Consider the following 24,808-nt stretch of genomic DNA (forward strand, 5'->3'; position numbering starts at 1 on the left):
GTATGTTTCCATTTCTGATTCTTGGTTTCAAAAAGGGAAGCACTGATGTGAATACAAGCTTCTGTCAACCCAGGGACCGGATACAATTTTGAATTCCACCTTAAATTGCTGAGACACTGGGCTCCAGGTCACAGTGGACTTTAATCTGAAGAATTCTTTGGCATAAAAATGAAAATAAAAACAGTAATCAGTACATGTTGTTTCATTTAGTCTTGTTTGCCTTTCATATTAGAGAAAATTCTTGCCATACCTCAAACCAAAATTAAGGAGAAAAGAACGAAGTTAGCCACATAAAGCTGACCAAGAGCACAAACATCTTACTTTGAATCCACAAAACTCTGTATAATGAAAAGAAGTACAAAATTTTAATTCAACCCAAGTGTTTTCCAAGCAGATTGTATTTACTTAAATTGCTACAGTAATTCAAAGGACAGCCCTGTCTGAACACAGAGTTACTGTGGATTTTTAAGAAACTCCGCTAAAGAATTTAGGCATTTCTGATTCAGTTAAAGGATTGCCAATTCATCAATCCCTGAAACTAAAGCAATCTCAACAGGTATGATGATAAAGTAATTTTCAACTCTTAAAGAATGTATTCTTACTGTAACAAAAGTGTATTGGGTTTGCTAAATGTTAAATTAGACTGCATTTATCATAAAAGCTCAATCTGGGGAAGCAAAATCTGGCTAAAAATTATATTAAATTTTTGATTAGGCAAAATGTTCAAACAAAAAGATCCGTAAGGTGAGTTTAAATTTCTGATTTAAAATGACTAACAAACAATATTTGTTTAGATTATTTTTTTTAAATAAAATTGGACAAAGGGAAGGATTCTTGGGTTAAAGGAATCAATCTCTCTTTAGTTTCTTGGGTTTGTTTTTCTGCTCTTAATTTTAAATGACAAAAAAATCTGCTAATGCTTTGTTGAAATTTTTTCTACTGGGCAAATTACTGATTTAGAATGTTTTTATCTGGTTCTTAAAAGATTATTAAGTTTAAATTAATTAAAATTTAAATGTATTGTCTATGTATATATGTATGTATGTATTATTTTAACTGAGACACACTTTTTTAATAGCAAAGACTAAATTTTAAGTTGTCTTAGACAAAAATTAACACATGCAAAAATCATTTTTATATTCTGGCTTCTATAGCATACCAGTAAAACAATTACATCTTTAAAATAGTGAAATGCTATGATGCTTTTACCTTTAAGTTTCCAGAACTAAGTAAATTATAACATTTTTATTAATTTGAATTAGTACCTACATTCATTTAAAAACATGAGTGTTTTTCTTCAAGTAAAAGAAAGGATATGAGAAAGATACTCTTATGGTGTTATATGCAAATTCATATTAATGGATAATTTCTTAAATTTTACATTGTTGCTTTGCTTTAATTTTTCTTCATCTCTCATATTTCTAATAGATATCATAATATAAGTAAGAAATATCACAATTGTTATAGAGAAATAAGTACATAAGATAACAGCCAAGTTCTCTAACTTTTAATCATCAAAGGAAACCAGCTGGTGAATGCCTAGAGAAATCAACATTAACAGAGAAAGGCACTCACTGCTAACAAGATGCAACCGTGACTTATTAAGTCACTCATTCCACAGATCTTTGACTACTTAGAACAAGTGCACTGGAAATGAGATGACTCACGGTCAGTTACTCTGCTGGTCTCTGAATTGCATTACAAAGAACAGGGCATAAACTGTAGAATATGGAAGCAAAAGTAAGCAAATCTGCTTAGCAAATGACTGAGAAGAGACTCACTGGGTAAGATGAAGGAAAGCCACTAAAGGAAAGAAGGTATCACAGTGGAAGAGAGGAAGACTAGTAAACAACAGGATGTCAGTGGAAAATGGCTCTCCGGGGAAATCTTCCTGAAGTGTTTCTGAAGACCAAAAGGAGACAGCATGACCCTTTTATCTTCAAAGGCCTTTGTTATGAGTGTTTGATCCTAAGTTAGGCTGCCAGGAAGTATTATTGGGATGTCCTTTTCTTCCAATGTCTCAAACTCCTGAACAACAGATTCTAATTCTAAAAGGTAAGGCTGCTGTGGATGACTGCTAATGGTCTTCACACAAGGATTCCATCTTCTCACAAGGATAAGATAGAGTGGATGCTCATGAGCAAGTGTGACAGAACTTTAGAGCCCTTTGTGGCCTGGCTTGGTGCCACAGACCAGCTCTGCTTCTTGGCTCTCAGTGCATATTTTGGGAAAGCAGCCTGTAAGAATCTACCTCTAGTGGCTGTATTGGGACTGAAATTAAGTAGCCAAAATGCTGTTAAAGGTTACTATAGCAAGTATAATAAAATCCTAAAAAAAAAAATTCAACTAAAATGTCACCAACAAAAGAGTAAAGTGTGTAAGATTTTCCAAACCCATTTCTCCTAAAGTGCCAAAGTCTGGTACAAACAATGTTTATCCCAGGAGAGTCAAGACCTGGCCCTGCAGCATAAATTATCCCCATTTAGTTACGGTTCATTTTCCAGTGTTGTTCTCTTCTTCTAAACTGTTTACTCTTCACAGAGAAGGGACTCTATTTTCATTTTCTCTTTATTTCTTGTTCCATAATAGCACATTGTCTCACAGATAAAAATAATTTTAAAAAAATGTAACCTTAAGTAATCAAATTAAACCACTAATATTTATAAAATGCTGTACTAAGCATACAAGTACAGTATCTATCTGAGTAACAACAGCAAGAGAATGATTACCCCAAAGCAGACTTTACTAAGAACATTGCAGGATGAAGATAATAGCAAAAATATACTATTTTATTAAATTAGGAATTCATTAGCAGAGTGCAAATTCCTTAGGAATTTAGACTCCTAGGTTCTGGCGCGTTGAGCAGTTATTATTTCTAGGCACTGAACACTTCCTACTTCTATGCTGTTACCTGTCTCTTTACTTGGACATAGACTTCCTTGCCTCATTCATATGGAATTCTGAGAGTTCTTCAAAGCACAGTTCCCATGCTATGTCCTTCCTGAACTATACAGTAAAGAAAGAACAACTGATGCAATTATTTAGATTTGCTATACTTACAAAAAAATAATCACATATAGCCAGATGGTGGTGGCACACACCTTTAATTCCAGCACTGGAGAGGCAGAGGCAGGCAAAGCCTGGTCTACAGAGTGAGTTCCAGGACCGCCAGGGCTACACAGAGAAACCCTGTCTTCAAAAACAACAACAAAACTCCATCAGCACTACAACATCACTTATTACTACTAAAGAGATCAAAGCATTTCAATTTGGTACTTTCTTACAGATAAGAGTAAATACAATATACTAGTACAAATAATTATTTAATACTTTTAAAGAGCAATGTAGTCAATGATGGGAAATGATGTTTTACAGCCTTGAGAAGGGAAAGGAGACAACCCCCCACCCCCAAACAAACAAAAACCAGTAGTCTTGGCAGAGGGAAAGGGGGTGGACTAGGGAAGTGCAGCCATGCCATACTTAAGGCTGTAGCCAAGAACTAAGAATGAGCCCAGTCAGCCCAGTTTTGTTTTTTCTTCTTCATATTTAGCTATGTGAGTCAGAATGAGAGTAGGGAGGAAAATCAATTGCCAGATGTAAAGAACTCAGAAAACTCAGGGAATGTGCAAAAGAGAAAGAGCATCTCAGGCAGAAGGAACTTCCGACTGTGAGGAGGTGTGGATGGAGGCAAGGAAAAGCCAGTAGCATCAACACACATTAGACTCCCCTGAAACTCAGGAACCACTTGTGGTTGCAGGTACTACTGAAGATATGGTCAGAGTATGGGTTGTTCAAAATTCAGAATATGCCTCTGGTAATTAGCAGGCCCAGGGCATGAGTGCATAGGAAGAGCTGAGATAATAACATGGGAGAAAAAGAACAAATGGAGTTCTGTCAGAGAAATGATTAACTATTTTCTCAGTTATAACCAATGGTGAAAAGAGGAGTAGCATTCTAAAGGAATAAAATGTAAATTATTTCACTAACACACAGTGATACTAGGACATTTGCTTATTCTCTCATAAAACCCCTAATGAGAAGAGAGGAGAAAAAAGGTCTGTGAGGAAAATAAAAATGCTTAAATTTTTTAAAATTTATTTTTAAAATTAATTTATGTTTTACATTTCATGTTTTATTCCCCTCACCCCATCCACCCTCTGACTGTTTTTCATACCTCTTCCCCACTCCCGTCTCCACGTGGATGACCCTCCCACTGCCCTCCCCACCCCCATCCTACCTGACCTCTAAACTCACTGGGGCCTCAAGTCTCTTGAGGGTTAGGTGTATCATCTCCCAATGAACACAGACCGGGAAGTCCTCTAGTGTATGTGAGTTGGTGTCAACTGGACAGCAGCTTTCAATTGTACATGAATATCTCATGGCATCTTAACTCAGAAGGTTAAGGCAGTAAAGACTGCCTGAATTTTAGGAGGTGGAGACCATCCTAGTAGCACAATGAGACAAACAAAACAAAACAAAACAAACAACAACAAAAACAAAGTGAGAGTTTATCTTCTAGGTGAGATAAACAGAAAGACTAAGACAAGACACAAGATAAGCATATAAGATAAAAAAGGCAAGATGTGGAGCTGGGGACTCAGCCTAGACAGCAAGAGGACCTGGGCTCTGAATGGGTTCCATGTTACAAAATGAAAGAACCCAGATATGGAGACCACACTTGTAATCCTAGTACCTGGGAGGCTTAGCTGGGCAGTCCCTGTGGTTCACTGGCTAGCTGGCCAGCCTACACAGTGAGAGACTCTTGTCTAAAAAAATTTAAAGATGCCTGATGAATGAATGAGGCTGTCTTCTAGATTTCACATGTACATGTGTGCACACACACACACACACGAGGCAAGGCATAATTTAACTGTAGTTTCATATTATTAACAAATTTCACATTATTCTTTTGAGGAAGTATTTTATTGTATGTAGTATCACTAGTCTCCAACTCTTAAGCTCAAATGATCTGACCGCTAAGCAAGTGGGACTATAGGCATGTGCATATATCCAGCAATTGTAATTCTTATTTTCTTAATAAATCAAGAGGCAGCATTGTTAAATGGAAGAAATGAAATTTAACTCTTCAAAATTCTTGTTTATAACATACTCTATCTTTCTTCAAGTTTCAGCAGAAATAACTACTAATTATCTATAAAGCCTTCCCCTTACAATAAGACTCAATACATCATCCTTCAGTTACATTGCACTGTATGTCTCTCATCCTCCATTAGATTTCAAACTCCTAGGAGACAAGCATAGTGGCATTTTAATATCTATAATCCAAACCTTAAGTCAAAAATATTATTCAAAGGCATGGTAATGCTCCCTGTAGTCTCAGTGCCTGGGAAGAAGAGGAGCTTGAGTTTAAGGCCAACCTCACCTAAATAAATAGCAAGCTTGAGACCAACCAGGGATCTATGAGACCCTGTGTGGAAGGAAAAATGGAAGGGAGAAAAGGAGGAGGGATGGGGGAGGGGGAGGAAGGGAAGGAAGGAAGGAAGGAAAGAGAGCACGGGAGAGCGTGAGCGAGTGCAGAAAAACAGTGAACAGAGGGAGTCAGGGAGACAACATGAAAATATTAATCTAAGAGAAATTGAAACTTTGCAGAATATGAATATTTCCAAGACGAAAACATGAAGATATACATAGCCTTAGACAGAAAACAGACAGGAAGAAAAAAAATGAGTGTTTTCTAAATAAGTTACCACATGAAAAGAATGTTCTTTTAATGAACAAGGATAGAATTTCAGTAACAGAAGTAGTAAGGAACAAGATTTTTGTTTAATAAAAGTTTAGTAGGCAAAGTTCTTTAAGTGTTCACATAGGTAACAAACACCACTAATTGAGAAATAGCTGGCAAGAACGCCCAACATTTACAGTGGAGGAAATACTAGAGTGTGGTTGGGCGATGTCACACTAGAAACATCAGCATGGGGCTGGCGAGATGGCTCAACAGGTAAGAGCACTGACTGCTCTTCCGAAGGTCCTGAGTTCAGATCCCAGAAACCACATGGTGGCTCACAACCACCCGTAATGAGATCTGACGCCCTCTTCTGGTGCGTCTGAAGACAGCTTCAGTGAATTACTGCCTGAGTGAGTGGGGCCAGAGCAAGCAGGCTGAAGCAAGCTGGCAGAGCAAGGGAGCAAATGGGCCGGATCAAGTGGGGCCGGAGTGAGTGGGGCCGGCAGAGATCCTGAGTTCAATTCCCAGCAGCCACACACATGATGGCTCACAGCTATCTGTACAGCTACAGTGTACTCATACACATAAAAATAAATAAAATAAAAAAAAAACATCAGCATGTCTAGAAAACAAGACAACTGAAATTCTTTTTTTTTTTAATCTTTAATCTTTTTGTACAGTCCAGTTGTTATCCCCTCTCCTGTTCTGCCCTCTGACAGTTCCAGAGGATAATGACTGTATAGCAGTGTGCTTCACACATGTAATCTTAGCACTTGGGGGCAGAGGCAGAAATTCCTGTGATTTAGAGACAGGTTGGTCTTCATAGTAAATTCTAGCCGTAAGAGATACAAAGGGTATCTGGTCTATAAAAAAATAAAAGTAAAAAATAAAAGATAGTGATTACTTAGTAAAAAGTCCAGAACAGCACACTTTTGACTTCAGTTTAATGCAACATATTATTCTAAATTTCACAGGTACTTAAACATTCAATTTTCATTGGAGCTTTGCCCATGCTTCATGAATATTCAGCTATGTATGCATCAACCTAATAAATTTTATATGTATCAATTTATATGAGAGTTATTTTGAGTATTAATCACTTTTCTCTTTTCAATAGGACAAAAGAACATGGGCTTTTTAAGTCCAATATATGTCCTTTTCTTCTGTTTTGGAGTTAGAGTATCCTGCCAATATGAAGCTTACCGATGGGATGAAGATTATGACCAAGAGCCAAATGAAGATTATGAGCCAGAATTCCAATTTCATCAAAATATTGAATATGAAGTTCCCTTTTATCATAATATTTTAGGTTGTGCTAAGGAATGCTTCTGTCCAACTAACTTTCCAACATCAATGTACTGTGACAATCGTAAACTCAAGACTATCCCAAATATTCCAATGCACATTCAGCAACTCAACCTTCAGTTCAATGACATTGAGGCCGTGCCTGCAAATTCATTCATCAATGCAACTCATCTTAAAGAAATTAACCTTAGCCACAACAAAATTAAATCTCAAAATATTGATTATGGTGTGTTTGCTAAACTTTCAAATCTACAACAACTTCATCTAGAGCACAATAACTTAGAAGAATTTCCATTTCCACTTCCTAAATCTCTGGAAAGACTCCTTCTTGGTTATAATGAAATCTCCACACTTCCAACAAATGCCATGGATGGGCTGGTAAACGTGACTATGCTTGATCTCTGCTATAATCATCTTTCTGATTCAATGTTAAAAGAAAAGAACCTTTCCAAAATGGAAAAATTAATGCAGCTCAATCTATGTAATAACAGATTAGAATCAATGCCCCCTGGATTGCCTTCATCACTTATGTATCTATCTTTAGAAAATAATTCCATTTCATCTATACCAGATAATTATTTTGACAAACTTCCAAAACTTCATGCCCTAAGAATATCACACAACAAACTGGAAGACATTCCATATGACATCTTTAATCTTTCCAATCTTATAGAACTCAATGTTGGACACAACAAATTGAAGCAAGCATTCTACATTCCAAGGAATTTAGAACATCTATACCTACAAAATAATGAAATAGAAAGTATGAAAACTTTTCGCATTTTATTTTTTAAAGAACAAGATTGTATTTTTGCGGGGTGGGGGGAGATTGAGCCAGGATTTCTCTATGTAGTCCTGGATGCCCCAGAACTTACTATGTAGACCAGGCTTGTCCTCAAACTAATAGATATATTCATCTGCCTCTGCCTCCCTAATGCTGAGATTAAAAGTACATGCACCAACATGGCTGATGAAAGAATGGTATTTTGACTCTTTATAAAGAATGAACTGTTAATAAGCTATGCTTTACACAGTGATAAAAAGGCTTGCTTTGAGGTTGGCTAAGGAGGTGGCAGATAGTGACCTAGGGAGTGCCATTAATTTTATAGTCTTTTCTATTTAACTTGACCACCTTGACTATTATTAGCAGGCAGTACTAGAGAGCATCTGAACACATGTAACCCTGGGTAGTAGCAATGTATTTTTTCCTTTTATTCTCTCTTTTTTTTAAAATAAGATTGCTTGTATTAGGAAGCACTTATATATTACTTATACAATCAGTAAAGCCAATGTGTTCATTTTTATTTTAGTGATATGAAATGCAAGTTTCACTTCATTTTAATAACAAAACCCAACCTGAAATTATGACTACCATATGCAGAATAAACTTTTGACTTGTATTTTTCAGGTATCAATGTGACAATGATATGTCCTTCTCCTGATCCAACACACCATCACCATTTAACATACCTTCGCGTGGACCAAAATAAGCTGAAAGAACCAATAAGTTCATACATCTTCTTCTGCTTCCCTCGTATACATAGTATTTATTATGGTGAGCAGAGGAGCACTAATGGTGAAACAATTCAACTGAAGACCCAAGTTTTCAGGAGCTACCAAGAGGAGGAAGAGGAAGATGACCATGACAGTCAGGACAACACTCTTGAGGGTCAAGAAGTATCAGAAGAGCACTTTAATTCTCATTACTATGAAATGCAAGAGTGGCAAGATAATATATAAGTACACATTTATGACTCCATAAAGCCTTACTAATTACAAATATAAACATATTAACTACTCATAATAATATGTCTACAAGTATGTTTTAGTATAAAGATCAGAACTGCATTTAAGATGTTGGTGAAAATGGCTTTATTTCATAGGCTTAGAGCTTACTAAAAATGATACAAATCTTAAGAAATACAAAATAGAATAGTAAGTGGGAATAAAAAAACCCTAAGCTCAAATGGCTTTGTATAGTCTTTAAACCTAGAAATATTATCATGCAAAAACATGTAAGGACCAGTAAGATGGTTCAGCAGATAAAGTATTTATTACTAAGCCTGATGACTTTGAGTAGAGAGACTCAACTCATGCAGGTTGTCAACTTTTCCTCTGCCACATGTGTCCTGGCATGCACGTTCCTGACAATGACGATGATAAATTACATAAAGTCCTCTGAGTATACCACTTCTAATGATGGACTCTTCCTAAGGATGATCAAGTAACACTGTGAAGACAACAGCTGTCCTCTCCACCTGAAGGGGACAGGAGACAATGGGGGAAATGTTGACTTAACAGTAGTCTTTCACTCAAGAAAGATCACTTTTAGTGGCTTTCATATTTGTATTTTTCTTTCTTTCCTTCTTCTCCCTCTCCCTCTCTCCCTCTCCCCTTCCTCCCTCCCTCTTTCCCCACCCCTTCTCTCTCTCTCTGAGACAGGGTTTCTCTGTATAGTCCTAGCTGTTCTGGAACTTGCTCTGTAGACCTGGCTGACCTTACCCTAAATATTTACCTGCCTGTACCTCTGCCTCCTGAGTGATGAGACTAAAGGTGTATGCTACACTTGTATTTCTAGTAAGATATGTGTCCCTGGTTCAGTGCTCAGAATGGAATGTTTTGACTTTTTGAGTTACCATCCTAAGACCTAAGGCAAAAATTTCAGGAACATAAAAGTGCTCTTCTCTCAGAGGACCAGATTAAACTATCTGAATCATGAAATGCAGCTAGGAGTAGAGCCTTGGACACATGATGTCTGTCCAGCCTAAGGTAACTCTTTGATAGTGACTGTGTGAGAATGCATCACTTACGTTACTCAGTTCATCTTTAAAGTATTTTAAGGTGAATATTCTAACTGTTGTGATGAATTCCTTTATTTACTAGGTGTCAATGCTTCAAAGAACTCTCAATAAAAAGGAACAAATATAAATCTGGGTATGCCAATACAAGGAATCCAAAACCACATGATAAAATTTTAGACAAGGTACAGTTAACAGATGTGTGCACTATAACCTGGAAGTATTTGTTCAAACTTCTGAGTGCTGAGAAGCATCTATTGTTTTTTCTAGTTTGAGCAGGTTGTTAGCATTAGCAGAAGAAACACTCACCTGCCCACAGTGCAAAGTTGACAATGCATAATGGACATGAACAAAACTCCATCCACTCATTTAAGCATCCACATCAAGTTATTTAGTGAAGGTGTAACAGTGAGAGATAAGGAATGACAACGAGCAACTGTGACAAAAAAAAAAAAAAAAAAATGAAGTCCAAGAGTCAGCTACTAGTGACATGAGTTAGGCATCCCTGTGATACAAGACTTAAGATCCAGTTTATTCTGAAATATTTACAAACGGGATTATAAATGTGATACTGTGAGTGTTAAAAAATTTCAAGGCCAGCCTGGTCTACAGAGTTTGTTCCAGGACAGCCAGAGCTACACAGAGAAACCCTGTCTTGAAAAACAAACAAACAAACAAACAAACAAACAAACAAAAAAGCAAGATCAGACTATTTTTCTAACCTTTATCATTTTAAAATTTAAAAAGAGCCATTAAAGAAATGTAAATCAAAACTACAAAAAAGGCTAGCCTTTCTCATTATAATGTCTGCTTCCAAAAAACCAGCAATACTGGTGAGAAAAAAAAAAATTGGTGCCCTCACACAGCTGACAGAAAATGATGCAGCAGTTTGGAAACTTCCAGTTGGGTATCAGTGAATCAGCATTTCTGGTTCTAGTATATGCCCAAGAGACAAAGGTTCACAGCAGAGTCTGCCAAAGACCATCCATAGCAGCATTATTCATGATTCAAAAAGAGGATATCAACAGCTGGGTGCACTGAGACAAGGCGGTGTAAGCCCAGCTCTTGGGAGTGGAGGGTAGATATAGGAAGTTTAGAAGTTCAAAGAGATTCTCCCATATACAGCAAGTTTGAGACTCCCAAGGGCTAGACCCTGTGTCAAAAAAGAGCTGATAACAGAGTTTTCTTTACAAGTAATCAAGTTTTCTAAAATTATTATGATGGTTATTATATCAAAACCTGAATATGGTAAAATGACTGAATTTGTACATTTTAAAAAGATGAATTGTATTGAATGGAAATTAGCTCAACAAAGTAAGTATTAAAAAAAAAAAATCACACAACTTACCCTAACACAAGAAATAAACAAACAAAATGCTGAAGAGGCAGGAACAATAAACCAGGTAACCATGGACACCACAACTAATTTCTGGCCTGGGCTTGGTAAAGCAGCTACTTCAGGAAGAAGTGGTACTGAGATGTGGCAGAAACTGACTAGCAGAAATAGACTATAGATTATAGATTAATGTAAACAAGTAGTAATTTAATTAAAACCTTACACAGTTAAAAAGTAAAAAGTCTCAATTTTGTTAAGTCTAAAGATTGTTTATTTCTTTCTAAATTAATGAAATACACTTTTAATTTTAAAAAATTATCCTTACCAAAAACTCGACTATACAACTGCCAACTGAAAAAAGAAAAGAAAAAAGAAAAAATTTGGTATTAGATACATGGGTATGAAACCTTAAATTTTCACTTGTAAGGTAGGTAACTATGAATGACTGATTATTCATTCAGCCACTGTAAACCTTACCTGTCCTCATTTTTAAGAAAGACAATTTTTTTTGTGATTGGGTTACCTCACTCAGGAGGATATTTTCTAGTTCCATCCATGAAGATCCTAAGAACTTCATGGGGAGAGGGGGCTGGCAAGATGGCTCAAGAGGGTAAGAGCACTGACTGCTCTTCCAAAGGTCCTGACTTCAAATCCCAGCAACCACATGGTGGCTTAGAACCACCTGTAATGAGATCGGACACCCTCTTCTGGTGTGCCTGAAGACAGCTACAGTATATTACGACAGAGCAAGTGGGGCCAGAGCAAGCAGGGCCCATCCTGAGTTCAATTCCCAGCAGCCACACAATTCAATTTCCAGCTGCCACACGATGGCTCACGGCCATCTGTACAGCTACAGTGTACTCATACACATAAAATAAATAAATAAATCTTAAAAAAAAAAGAACTTCATGAATTGATTGTTTTTAATAGCTGAAGAGTATTCCACCGTGTAAATGTACATTTTCTGTATCCATTCCTCTGGTGAAGGACATCTGGGTTCTTTCCAGCTTCTGGCTACTCACTGATAAGTGGATATTAGCCCAGAAATTCAGAGTGCCCAAGATACAATTCACAGACCACATGAAGCTCAAGAAGAAGGAAGACCACAGTGTGGATACTTCGGTCCTTCTTAGAAGGGGGATTAAAATACCCACGGAAGGAAATACAGAGACAAAGTTTGGGGCAGAATCTGAAGGAAAGGCCATCCAGAGACTGTCCCACCTAGGGCTCCATCACATATATAGTTACCAAACCCAGACAATAATGTGGATGCCAGCAAGTGCTGGCTGATAGGAGCCTGATATAGCTGTCTCCTGAGAGGCTCTGCCAGTGCCTGACTAATACAGAAGTGGATGCTCATAGCCATCCACTGGACTGAGAGCAAAGTCCCCAATGGAGGAGCTAGAGAAAGAACCCAAGGAGCTGAAGGAGTTTATAGCCCCATAGGAGGAACAACAATATGAACCAACCAGTACCCCCAGAGCTCCCAGGGTCTAAACCACCCACCAGAGTACACATGGAAGGACCGATGGCTCTAGCCGTATATGTAACAGAGGATGGCCTTGTGGGACATCAATGGGAGGAGAGGCTCTTGGTCTCATGAAGGTTTGATGCCCCAGTGTAGGGGAATGCAAGGGCAGGAAAGTGGGAGCAGGAGGGTTAGTGAGCAGGGAGTAGGGGGATGGGATAGGGGGGTTTTCGGAGGGGATAAAATTTGCAATGTAAATAAAGATCTAATAAACATCTAATAAAAAAGAAAATAAAAACAAAAAAAGAAAGAAATTCTTGTAAGGCTGCTGGAAGGCTATAGAGGCACATGGTCTGCAGGTATTCAGAATTAGCAACTTCCTCAGCAAAAGTCTAGGCACTACTGCAGGGCTAGCAGTGGCTTTCTCATACTAGAGGCCACAGAAAATGGAACCAGCATCCGAGACCCTTCCAGAACTGCACTCATATCAAAGGTTAGTATTAGACACAAGACACTAAGGGCTTCATTAAGGTTCCTAAGTCCAATATCCCGTGACAAACAAAAACAATTTCATTATTATACCGTTCAGTACACTTCCAGGTGGTCCACAGTGTGGGACAGCAGGCTTCGTTCTATTCCCCTCATAGGCTTCCCTCTGCCTACAGGACAACCAAACTCCTCCCACCTAGTAGTATGAAGAACAGCTTTAACTTAACTTGCCTAGGTGCTTCCTGCCAAAGACTCTCAAGTAAACTGTGTCACAAAGTCCTTCCTGCTCAAAACCAAGAGGATGTAGGTCTACAAACATTTATCATTTGTACTTAGAAATGACACAGTGAACTCAAACAAATCCAAGGATTTTCTTAGTAAACACAAAGAAATAAAAACTTCAGTGTTTTTCCTCAGAGAAACCAATCAAGTATTTTCTTTACTTCCTATAGCACAATAGTTACTTGTATCAATTGACTTGGTATTTATAACAGGAGAAAAACATGAACATCTATTCTTACCTGGTGAGGGGAAGGGGATGGAAATATCTATATCTACATCTATCTATCTATCTATCTATCTATCTATCTATCTATCTATCTAATCTTTCTAATCTATCTATCTAATATATATTAATATTTATATCTTATAAGGCTAAACTGCTTGAAAGCACTAAGAAAACATGCCTATCACAACAAAATTCCAAGATTAGCCAACAGAAATAAACACATTTAGTTTTTAGAAAGGAAATGAAAATAAAAGATCCTTCAGAAATATGCTCAAATGTTATTGTTTGAAAATATCTAGCCTGTGTATAAATATTACTTGAAGCACAACTTTTAAACTTATTCCTCAACTTAATGACTACTAAGCTAAAATACAGATGCATGTATATCATATAACACATTTAACCAGCTCCAGGAGGGAAGAAAGCATAAAAAGGAGAAAGAAAAAAAAATTCTCATCTCTTCTATAGACTTTTTGTGTTATAAAGAATTCTTATGTCCCCAAGGATAGCTGGAACTAAAATTCTGGTTTCCTGATTCCAAACACATGGTTTTCCTTCTAAATCTTGGAATAAAGTAAAACAGCAGCTGGAAACAAGATTAGATCATAACAGCTCAAAGTCTCAAGTCTCCTGCATGCTCCAGTATCCTACAGGGATCTTAACCTAGCTGAAGTAATTGTAGTCGGCATAACTAAGCACTGTTAAAAGGAGCATGGCACCAGGCAAACGTGTCTCATCACTGTAAGTGTTAAGACTGTGAATTCATTAGACACTAAAAGAAAAAAAATAACATCATAGATAAAATATTAAGAAAGAAAAGCATGCACTCATCCTCCCATTGCACCATAACCCACGTCCCCTTGTCGGTAAAGTACTTACACTCTCATCTCTTTCATGTGAGCAAGAGTTCTATGTTCACGTAAACACATGAGATTTAAGACAGTAAGCCTGCTATAAGGTCTCAGAATGTTGGATTTAAAAAGTCTTAAGTATCTAGTAATTCAGTAGTTCTCATAGGCAGTTTTAAGGTATAATTTATTTTTATTCATATTCATGAGTAAACACCCAAGTACCTGCCACATAGTGCCTGAGGGAGTCAGAAGAGGGAATTGGAACCCTGGAGTTGAAGTCACAGTGGCTGTGATCTGCTCAAGTTGTGTGTAGCATCCCCATTTAAGTGCCTTGGAAGAGCAGTAAGTACTCTTAACTGCCAAACCATCTTTGCAGCTGCAAGAAGCTTGCTCACCCATCTGAAGCTAGAGTGGATAGCTAGATGATAGCTAGCTTTTAGGTGTTCTTTCTAAGGCTTTTGTTTTGTTTTGTATTTCTTTTTTTAAAGAATTTCTTTAGAATTTTTAATAGGTTTTTAAAATTTTATTTATTTATTGTTTGTGAATATATGAGTGTGGCATTGGATCCCATTACAGATGATTGTGAGCCACGATGTGGTTGCTAGGAATTGAACTCAGGACCTCTGGAAGAACAGCCAGTCCTCTTAACTACTGAGGCATGTTTCCAGCCCTTGTTTTGTAATTCTGGAGACAGGCTCTCATTATGTATAGCCTTGGGTAGCTTAGAATTAAACAAACAAAACAAAACAAAACAACAACAACAACAAACCTGCCTGGTTCTGCCTCCCAAGCTTTGGGTTTAAAAAATGGGCTCTCTACATGACTGACATTTAGCAGTGTCAGATTTATTTGGTTTTTCAACTGTGAGCTACTGCTACTTGCATCTAGTGAGTAGGGAGAGAAGGTACTTACAAACACACTCAATGCACATACAATAGCCCACAACAAAGAACAATCAGGTCTAAAGTAACAATACAGAGGCCAAAGAACTCTACAGTAATTAAAATATAATTCAATAGGTATAGAAACTGAGCCTCCTTGGAGGTGGAGAGGTGGTCAGTGGTTAAAAGCACTTGTTACTCTTCCAGAAGACCCATGTTCAATTCCCAACACCACATGGAGTCTCATGACTTTAACTCTAGTTCCAGGTGATCTGACACTCTTTTCTGGACTGTTTGGGTATCAAGCTTGTAGGTGGTACAAAGATACACATGCAGACAAAATATTCATCACATAAACTTGAGAGGGGGTGCTGGGAAGGGAGTGGCTACTGAAGTAATCAAAGCTTAGACCTCAGAGAAGTATTCTGACTCTAAACCAGTTTCCTTCGAAGTCAGATGACAGTATTGAAGATGGAGAAAATAGCAACCCACCGAGTAGTTATGGTTTGTCTTAGGGTTTCCACTGCTATTAAGCAACACCATGACCAAGGTAACTCTTATAAGGTGACATTTAACTGGGGTTGGCCTACAGGTTCAGAGGTTCAGTCCATTATCATCATAGGAGGAAGCATGGCAGTGTCCAGGTAGGCACTCGAGGAGCAGGGAGTTCTACATCTTGTTCTGAAGACAACCAGGAGAAGACTATCTTCCAGGGAGCTAGGAAGAGGATCTCAAAACCCATCCTATAGTGACACACTTCTTACAACAAGGCCACACCTATCCCAACAAGGTCACACCTTCTAATAGTGCCACTCCCTGGGGCAAGCATAATTTAAATCACCACATGGTTTCTGTTACTATATTCTCTGTCTGTCTGTCTGTCTCTTCCCACTTCTGACTCTCTTCCTGCCCCTTCTCTCTTTCCATTGGTTCTTCAATTTTTTCCTTTCTTTCCTCTTTCCTTTCTTCCTTCCTTCCCTTTCCTTTTTTTTTTTCTTTGAGATAAGGTCTCACTATGTAGTCTTGAATGGCCTAGAACTCACTATGTAGATCATGCTGACTCAAAGAGATCTGACTATGTTGGTCTCCTGAATTCTCGGATTAATGGCAAGCCTGGCATCTGTTTTTAAAAGCAAGGTCTCAAATAATTGGCCAGCTTAGAACTCTCTAAGTAATGAACAACCTTGAATTTCTGATCCTTCTGTGTCTATCTCACAAGTGCTAAGGTTACATATAGTGCAACCAAACCCGTCTTATGCATGGATGGCAATGGGACTCAGGACTTCTTGAATATTAGGCCCTCTATGAATTGAGCTACATGCTAGCCTGGAAATTCAATTCCACTCAGCATATTTTTAGTTGCCTACTGCTGAGAAACAATTAGGAGGAAGAAGCACAGACTCATGAGGCACCTTTGAAAAAATAAAGGCCCTCTAAGGCATCAAGGGTGGTGAAGCCGGCTTACCTAAACAAACGTCATAGAGTAAATTCTTACAGGATAGAACGTCTGCTCTAAAGCATTCAGCAGCTTTCACACTTAATAAAGTTAAGGAATTTTCTACCAGAATGTAACATTTCTTTCTGAAATGGAAAACAACCTCAGCTTCAAACAGTTCTATAGGGATCTAAGGGCTTTGGCTTTCCTTAAAGAGAGGCTCAACATGGCTTTATCTCCCAGAAGTGATTATATTATCTTTGTTCTGGATGAGACTGGTCACACACAATAGTTTTAGAGGTAGATTAACCATGCCAGAAAGACCACTTACAGGACTTAGGATGGAGGGTTAGGCTTTGCAGAGTTAGTCAGCTGAAGAGTCAGTCAACTAAAGCATACTCTAGATGCTGTTCCAGCACTTCTGTGCCTGGTTTTTATTTGGAACTCTGTCCTAGGTCTGCCACAACCACTGGATGAACTTTCTTTAGTGACTTCTTATCCTTTCAGAGAATTGAACACAGTTCCTCTGCAAGAACGAGTGTTCTACACTGCTGAGCTATCTCTCCAGCCCCCAGGCTCTATTTTAAATATTTATCCACGTTTTGTTTTAGGGAAAATAATTGTGACTACTAAAGTATCAAAGAATAATAAAAATAAAAGTAATTTTTGGGGGTGGGGTGTGGGGATGGGGACAAGGGCTATGTAATCCAGGCTAGCCTTGAAATCTTTATCCTCTGTCTCTCATCCTCAAGTGTTTGAGTCTTCAAAGACGCTTAGATGGTTATCTATGTTACTATTTCAATTCTGCTTTGTTTTTGTTTATTTACTTACTAGATTTTTTAAGACCGGGTCTCATTACGTAGCTCTGGATGGCCTGGAACTCAGTGTAACAGAGATCCCCCTGTCTACACTTCCTGGATGCTGGGATTAAAGGTGTTCACCACTATACCCACTCCCTACTTTAGTTTTTCAAAACTGAATATAAAAGTTCATTCAGTAAAAATTTTTGCTATTATGAAATTGTGGAATCTACTTTTTAAAAGCTCTTTTCACAATCCTAAGAACTAAAATAAAGGAATTTAAAACCAAAGGACAGCCAGGCGGTGGTGGCACACACCTTTAATCCCAGCACTCAGGAGGTAGGTAGATCTCTGAGTCCAAGGCAAACTTGTTCTGTAAAGTGAGTTCCAAGACAGCCAAGGCTACATAGAGAAATCCCTCCAGAAAAAGAACAACAACCACCACCCTAAAGGAAAAATCTTTAAAATAATTTGTTTTAAAAGTTACTTTAGCCAGGCAGTGGTGGCGCACGCCTTTAATCCCAGCACTTAGGAGGCAGAGACAGGCAGATTTCTGAGTTCAAGGCCAGCCTGGTCTACTGAGTGAGTTCCAGGACAGCCAGGGTAAACAGAGAAACTCTTGTCTCGAAAAAAAAAGAAAAAAGAAAAAAGAAAAGGAAAAGAAAAAAAGAAAAAACCCTTACTTTATATATACAATTATAATTTCTAATGTATTAATTATAGTATGGGGACAAAAATTCTTAGTTCTCATTAAATTAAGAACAAAGATTATGCTCAGTTTGGTGTTTTATTTCATTCAAAAGTAAGTGTCTTCTATACCAGAAAAGCACAAAAATAAAGGCCTGATTTTAAAAAGATTTATAAACTAATATTCACTAAAAGATTCATGTACAAGGTAAAAGGAATCCAGACTGCAGTACACTGCAGCTGCTCTGGGGCCGCAGCTTCAGATATCCTCAGCACATTCTCTCATGTAATACCCTGCATTTCACCCCAAGAAGGAATGTTGGCAAAGATTTCCACCACATGGAATCTGCTGTTGAATTCCACATGGGAGTTAAGCTGTTGGGCCCTGAAGTTTTATTGAGTCAAGACAATTCCACAGCTTCGCTCCTTCACTCTCCCACTTGGGACTAATGCACAAGCATGAACACCTCCTGAGGAAACCACAGGGACTTCAACCAGATACAACGGCGGTAGGCTTGTTTTTCACATGTTAATTTAAATATTGTATGTTAAAGTATGATTCCAAAAATATTAATAAATGTAAAGTCATCTGTAGTATAAGTTTCATTTTCATTGAAGAGTTAATTTCTAATAACACTTTCATATATCATTTTATGTTAGACAGATATAGATTAGAACTGGAAGCAGAAAAAGTACAAACCCATTTTAGTTTGAAATCTCAACCACTGGATTTTTGACAAACTGGTATCTATAAATATAGCATCAGGATCTCTAAGTGAGTCTGTAGTTTTTAGAAAGTCTGAAGCGTGTATTCAGCAGTTAAAATTTACTGGTGTGCCTCAAAGAATCTTTCCAGTAGATTCTCCAAAGTTCCTTGTTAAAGTTTTATTAAATTACCATAGTCTGAAGTGGTATTGGTGAAGTTTTCATATTTTAAGCTTAAAAAGGCAATATCACTAACTAGTAACAATATGTTAAATTTATAAAACTAGAAAGATTAAATGGTTTTTTCCCTATATTCTATACCACTTAAAAGTGTTCATATCTACTTTTTATGATGCTAAACCTAAGGTTTAAGTTTTAAGCCTTTTCTCAGAACTGCTTCTTTCACATCAATATGAATCAAGAGTTCCTGTAGAGCAGCAATGCTGAAATATGAGATTTTTAACTCACATGACACAGGATTATGGAGCTTTGTATTAACTATTTGTACTGCAGGTACCCTGAGAAGATTTTGTCTGCATACAAGTATCCTTACTCAAGGCATTTGACATTTAATTAACTTACCAGCAGTTTTAAAATTGTTGATGAGTAAGAAATGAAAGTACTTTGTAAATTTTTCAGAATCTTCACTGGCACATAGAACATTGTATCTGACTAAGGATTACTAAGGGTTAAATACTTGTTCTCTAGCCCCTACTGCATCGATCCTGCCAAAACACCCTCCAAGCTTTTAAATACTGTTTCCATGGTCTACATTCTTACTTCCAGGGGAAGAAGAGATTTGTTCTACAGTCATCAGGTCAGTCATTCCTAACTTCAGTCACCTTGTGTCTGCTGCAATGAAGACCGCTCACTCTCCACTTCTCCTGCTACTCTTCGTGCTTCTGACACAGCAAACAGCAGAGACGCAGCTGGGCTCACAAGTTAACTATGAGTATGCAACAGACAATTCTGAAGAAACCAAATTTAGCCGGGATTATGAAGATAAATACCTAGATGGGAAAAGTATTAAGGTATTTTATCTCTACTTTAAATTTACATTATAAAATGATACCCATTTAAATGCATGTTTTTCCCCTTAATTTCAATATTTGATAAATTCAGAAGGAAAAAGGTACTTTAGCAGGGTGGTGGTGGTGCACACCTTTAATCCCAGCACTTGGGAGGCAGAGGCAGGCGGATTTCTGAGTTCAAGGCCAGCCTGGTCTACAAAGTGAGTTCCAGGACAGCCAGGGCTACAACAGAGAAACTCTGTCTTGAAAAAAAGAAAAAAAAAAAAAAAGGTACTTTAAAATTTAAAGTAATTATATTTTTCAAGTATGCATGATTCCTGAATTAATAATTAGTAACTATGATAACAAAAGTATCTACAGAAAATCTAATTTAAGTTTTGAATTAAAATTTAAGAGACATTAGACTTTAATGTGATCTCTGATAGCTGAAATTTATATAAATAATGCTACATCCTATAGTTGCATGTTATAAATAAATTAGGAAAGGATGTATTGTCAGTTTATGTTTATAGAATTCAGAAAAATCCAGTCCTAGGAAATGAATGTAAGAATACTTACTGGCTATACATGCCAATCACATAGAGTACCAATGAATAAACTCTTTACTACAGGGATTTATTCTTAATCACATTTCAACTCTACCAATTTGTACCAAGGATCTGTAATGACATGTTACTGAGTTATGGCTTTTATACACCTCATCACTCACATCCAACCTTCAGAGCAAAGCAATTATTTGTGTGTATGTGTGATGTTAACAGCATAAAACTATGTGCTGAATGTCATATATGCACACAACCACTCACACACTGGAAAATTAGAGTCAGATACATAATAATATTCACTACTTTAAACGTTCTTTTTTTTTTTAATTACAAATCAGACAGTGAAGATTTTCAGATTATCTAGTCCAAACTTTTTTCTCTTCTTAACTCACAATGAGCCAATGTTAATGCTATAGTTTCTTTTTTCCAAGCAACTGAGTTAAGATGCTGGTATTATTTCTACCCACGGTTAAGACATCTCCAGCAATAGCTTAAAGTTAAAAACCTCATAACCTATTGTCTACCTGGAATGATCTGCATCTATCAACCAAATGCAAGGTACTTTCAAAATTCCTTAAATCTTAAAGCTTTCTGGTTAACTACATAGCGCAGTTTTTCATCAATATAAATGTGTGGACCAATACTTGTGTAGAGAATTCAGTGGGGAAGAGTGGTATGTTTACACATGGAAATGAGGGGTAGGGCAAGGTCAGAGTGCCCTGAGATAACATGGAGCCATAAATAGAAGGAAAAAAATAGTACAATGAGTATGTCCTCATGTAATAAATTACACTCTAATACCAGAAAACACACTGTCTGAAAAGAGGACAGAGAGCAAGTGATAATCCCCAGTTATATAGTGTTAACAGCCTACACCAATGGCCTGGCCAGGTGAAGAGGCTAGAGTACAAAGGATTCATCCTAAGGTCAAGGCAGGAAAGCATTCAGGTCATGAAAGAAGCTGCACTGTTGCTCAGAAGGGTGGAAGGAGAAAAAAGGAAATTAGTTTATATGAAGTACTTAATTAGTTTACTATCAAGTACTGAGTTCAGCTAACAAAAACAAAAAAAAAATTTAAAGGTGGATTCTTTTACTCAGAAATGCATATTCTACCTAGAGTATTTACTGTGTGGTTTAATGAATAAAGAAATGGAATTGTGTATAAAATCTTTGTAACAGAGTGCTAAGATACAGCACAACTACGGGAGACCTGCAAGATAAAGTCTCTTGCAGCCATAGATCCCCTGAGCCCACATGGTGAAGAAAACTGACTATTACAAGTTGTCCTTTGTCCAATTTGTGTGACACCCACACACACACACACACACACACACACACACACACACAAAGTGCATATATATAAAACAAAATCTTAACTAAGTACCTCTAACTGTGACTGAGAGACACGTTTGTGATCCCTCTGGCTTACAAACAAGAAAGACTCGTTACTTATCCCACCTGATAACAAACTTCTACCTTTACAATAGGAAAAAGAAACTATGATAACTCCTGATGAGAACAGTCTTCAGTTACAAAAAGATGAAGTTATACCATCATTACCCACCAAGAAAGAAATTGATGGTAAGTATGAACAATCTATCATCCAGTATTTTTGAAAAGTTATTTTAAAATACAAGAAATTTTATTCTTTGTAGTAATCAAAATTTGCCTCAAGACATAATAAATTATAAACTGAAATTTCATCTCCAAAGTCTATAATTCTATGTGATATGCTCATTACCTGACATTTCACACTGTGAATGAAAACTGTGGACCAGAATGTTCAAGAATATCCAACACTCTGTCTAACCTTAACCTTTAGAAAACCTGTTTCTGTCCACATCAAATTAATCAAAAGCCAGGCATGATATCACACAGCTTTATTAACCCCAGCACTTGGGAAGCAAGGGCAGACATATCTCAGAGTTCTAAGTCAGTCTTAGACAAAGCAAGTTTCAGCTAGCAAAGGCTACATAATAAGACCTTGCCTCAACAATAAACAAATCAAGAAATACCTAGGGATTATTTTTCAAATACAATCAATAGCTTTAGGATGAGGTAAATATTATACAATTAATTACTATCTTTACGGAAGTCACAGAAGCTGGGATGTACTGATAATTTTTGCATGAGGCTCTAAATTCAATGCTAGTAGTGTTTAAAAAGCAGCAAGCAAAACAAAAAAAAAAAAAAAAAAAAAAAAAAAAGTGAAAAAGGAGAAAAAAACTCTACACAATGGCCGGGCGGTGGTGCACGCCTTTAATCCCAGCACTTGGGAGGCAGAGACAGGCAGATTTCTGAGTTTGAGGCCAGCCTGGTCTACAGAGTGAGTTCTAGGACAGCCAGGGCTACACAGAGAAACCCTGTCTCGAAAAAAGCAAAACTCTACACAACTAACTACAAAGTCTGCTTCAATGAAAACAATAGGAAAATTGTGGTAAAATAACAAAGCACAAGCCATACTTGATAGTTCCTGTGTTTGATTTATTTCTGTTATGTTACATAATCTGGTCTCACATGAAAATACCTACCCATTCCTATCCTGCTATAATAACATTAAAATGAATCAAAGTTCAGAAAACACATCCTAAAACAGACTCGAATAATTAGAAAGACACCTCTTTCTTGGATAGGATGACTCAATACCACAAAGATAATATTCTCTAAATTCAGAAACTATAGACAATCCCAATATAATTACTAAATATTGATAATGCTTGGAAAGTTGATTCTAAAATACACATAGATACATATCCAGAAGAACACACACACAAAAAAACCATGTAGAAATACTGAACATACCATGTTTAACAAGCTGGGAATAATGCATGAACAAATACCACTGACATATATTAAAAAGATTGGACATGTACAGACATAAAAAGACATTGAGTATAATTATAGCATGGAAAAGTACTCAAGCACTCAATCACCAAGGAAGAAGTATTTTAAATAACTGAGCCTAGGAGAACTACATAGACATTTGGAAAGAGAGAGAGAAAGAGAGAAATTTCATAAAACAAAAGAAAAATAAACTTAAGATTAGGGATCTGCATGTATGAGATATCGCATTGTAAGTATAAGCAGACAGTCTGGTAGTGGGGTGGCTCGAAATCCATATGTTTTAATAGAAATATTTTAAAAATTACTCTATAAAATTACAAAAAAAAAGACACTTTTGCATAAAGCAACCAAAAATGAGAATATTTGTAATATATTTAAAGATATAATATCTCCAGTTTCTAAAGAACTCATAAACTGAAGAAAAGAAAGTGAACACCCCCACATCTGAGACCCAGGAACATGGCAAAGGCAAGCCCTGACTAGCTGAGATGAATTCCCAGGTCCTACATGTTGGACAGAACAAACTCTTGCAACTTGTATTCCAAGCTCCACACATGTGATGTAGCAAGCACAAATGTTCATGCACATACACACAAAATCAAATACACAATAATATTTTAAATTGAAAAATTAAGAATATATTTAGAAAATGGCCAAAAGTTATGAAGAGCATTAAAAATGATTTTAAAGTGACACTAAATATATGAAAAGATGTTCAATCTCAATTTTCATTAAAAAACAAAAGAGAAAAATTACATTGACATTCTACTCCTACTTAACCTGATTGATAAAAATGAAGACAAGGGCTGGAAAGATGGCTCAGCAGTTAAGAGCACTGACTGCTTTTCCAGGGGACTGGGGTTTAATTCCCAGCACCCTTATAGCAGCTCACAACTGTCTATAACTCCAGTTCCAGGTGATCTAACACACTATACAGGCATACATGCAATCAAAATACCAATGTATATTAAAAGAAACAAAAAAACAAAGTATACCAGGATATTCCATAGTCAAAAGTTGCATAGTAAAAAATATTCTTTTTTGTTTGTTTGATGGTGGTGGCGCTCAAGATAGAGTTTTCTGTGTAGCCCTGGCTATACTGGAACTCATTCTGTAGATCAGGCTAGCCTCAAACTCAGAGATCTGCCTGCCTCTGCCATCTAAATGCTGGGATTAAAGGCATGTATCATCATGCCCAGTTAGTAAAAAATATTATAATATAGTATAAGAAGAAATATGAATTAGTACAACACTTCTAGACAGGTATTTGGCAGTATTTAACAAAATCAAAAGATGTACTTGTTGTTTTGGCAGTGCCTGTGATCCAAATGGAGGCCAACTATATGCTAGACGCACTACTACTGAGCCACATCCTTAGCCTCATATTTACTTTTGACAGTCATCACATTTTATGATTTACCTTGGAGACCCATATCCAA

General features: G+C 37.0%; 3 protein-coding genes and 1 long non-coding RNA gene across 6 annotated transcripts in view; 2 read left to right on the forward strand and 2 right to left on the reverse strand.

Moving 5' to 3' along the window:
• On the forward strand, window positions 1–8,958 carry Omd (osteomodulin). Of its 2 annotated transcripts, XM_031358265.1 has the most exons (3): window positions 1–556; window positions 6,804–7,754; window positions 8,400–8,958. In XM_031358265.1, the coding sequence occupies exons 2-3, from the start codon at window positions 6,815–6,817 to the stop codon at window positions 8,729–8,731; spliced, it is 1,272 nt and encodes a 423-aa protein (XP_031214125.1). In that variant the 5' UTR covers window positions 1–556; window positions 6,804–6,814; the 3' UTR covers window positions 8,732–8,958. The 2 variants fall into 2 exon arrangements, with proteins under 2 accessions (XP_031214125.1, XP_031214126.1); XM_031358266.1 differs by lacking the exon at window positions 1–556 and having other exon boundaries at window positions 6,803–7,754; window positions 8,400–8,954.
• Window positions 1–24,808, reverse strand: part of Cenpp (centromere protein P) — a 201,543-nt gene that overhangs the window by 129,349 nt on the left and 47,386 nt on the right. The window lies entirely within an intron of this gene.
• On the reverse strand, window positions 3,603–19,902 carry LOC116081677. 2 transcript variants are annotated; one of them, XR_004114961.1, is made up of 6 exons: window positions 19,792–19,898; window positions 11,451–11,476; window positions 10,099–10,225; window positions 9,083–9,249; window positions 8,462–8,604; window positions 3,603–4,444 (listed from the first exon to the last, which is right to left on the reverse strand). It is a non-coding gene; the product is annotated as an uncharacterized LOC116081677 (long non-coding RNA). The 2 variants fall into 2 exon arrangements; XR_004114962.1 differs by lacking the exon at window positions 11,451–11,476 and having other exon boundaries at window positions 3,616–4,444; window positions 19,792–19,902.
• Ogn (osteoglycin) overlaps window positions 18,601–24,808 on the forward strand; it is an 18,363-nt gene continuing 12,155 nt past the window's right edge. Inside the window, exons 1-3 of the mRNA XM_031358268.1 lie at window positions 18,601–18,753; window positions 19,736–19,980; window positions 22,013–22,106. Of these exons, the coding sequence (XP_031214128.1) occupies window positions 19,807–19,980; window positions 22,013–22,106 (268 nt within the window). The 5' untranslated portion in view covers window positions 18,601–18,753; window positions 19,736–19,806. The remainder of the gene's footprint in view (window positions 18,754–19,735; window positions 19,981–22,012; window positions 22,107–24,808) is intronic.

Source organism: Mastomys coucha, unplaced genomic scaffold, assembly GCF_008632895.1.
Source record: "Mastomys coucha isolate ucsf_1 unplaced genomic scaffold, UCSF_Mcou_1 pScaffold7, whole genome shotgun sequence".
Classification (NCBI taxonomy): domain Eukaryota; kingdom Metazoa; phylum Chordata; class Mammalia; order Rodentia; family Muridae; genus Mastomys; species Mastomys coucha.

What these genes read in the sequence shown, in the direction of transcription:
- Omd (XM_031358265.1), top strand. Translation starts at nt 6,815, where the DNA reads ATGGGCTTTTTAAGTCCAATATATGTCCTTTTCTTCTGTTTTGGAGTT. An exon ending in ACAAAATAATGAAATAGAAA is followed by an intron (nt 7,755 to 8,399) that starts GTATGAAAACTT and finishes TGTATTTTTCAG; the next exon opens with GTATCAATGTGACAATGATA.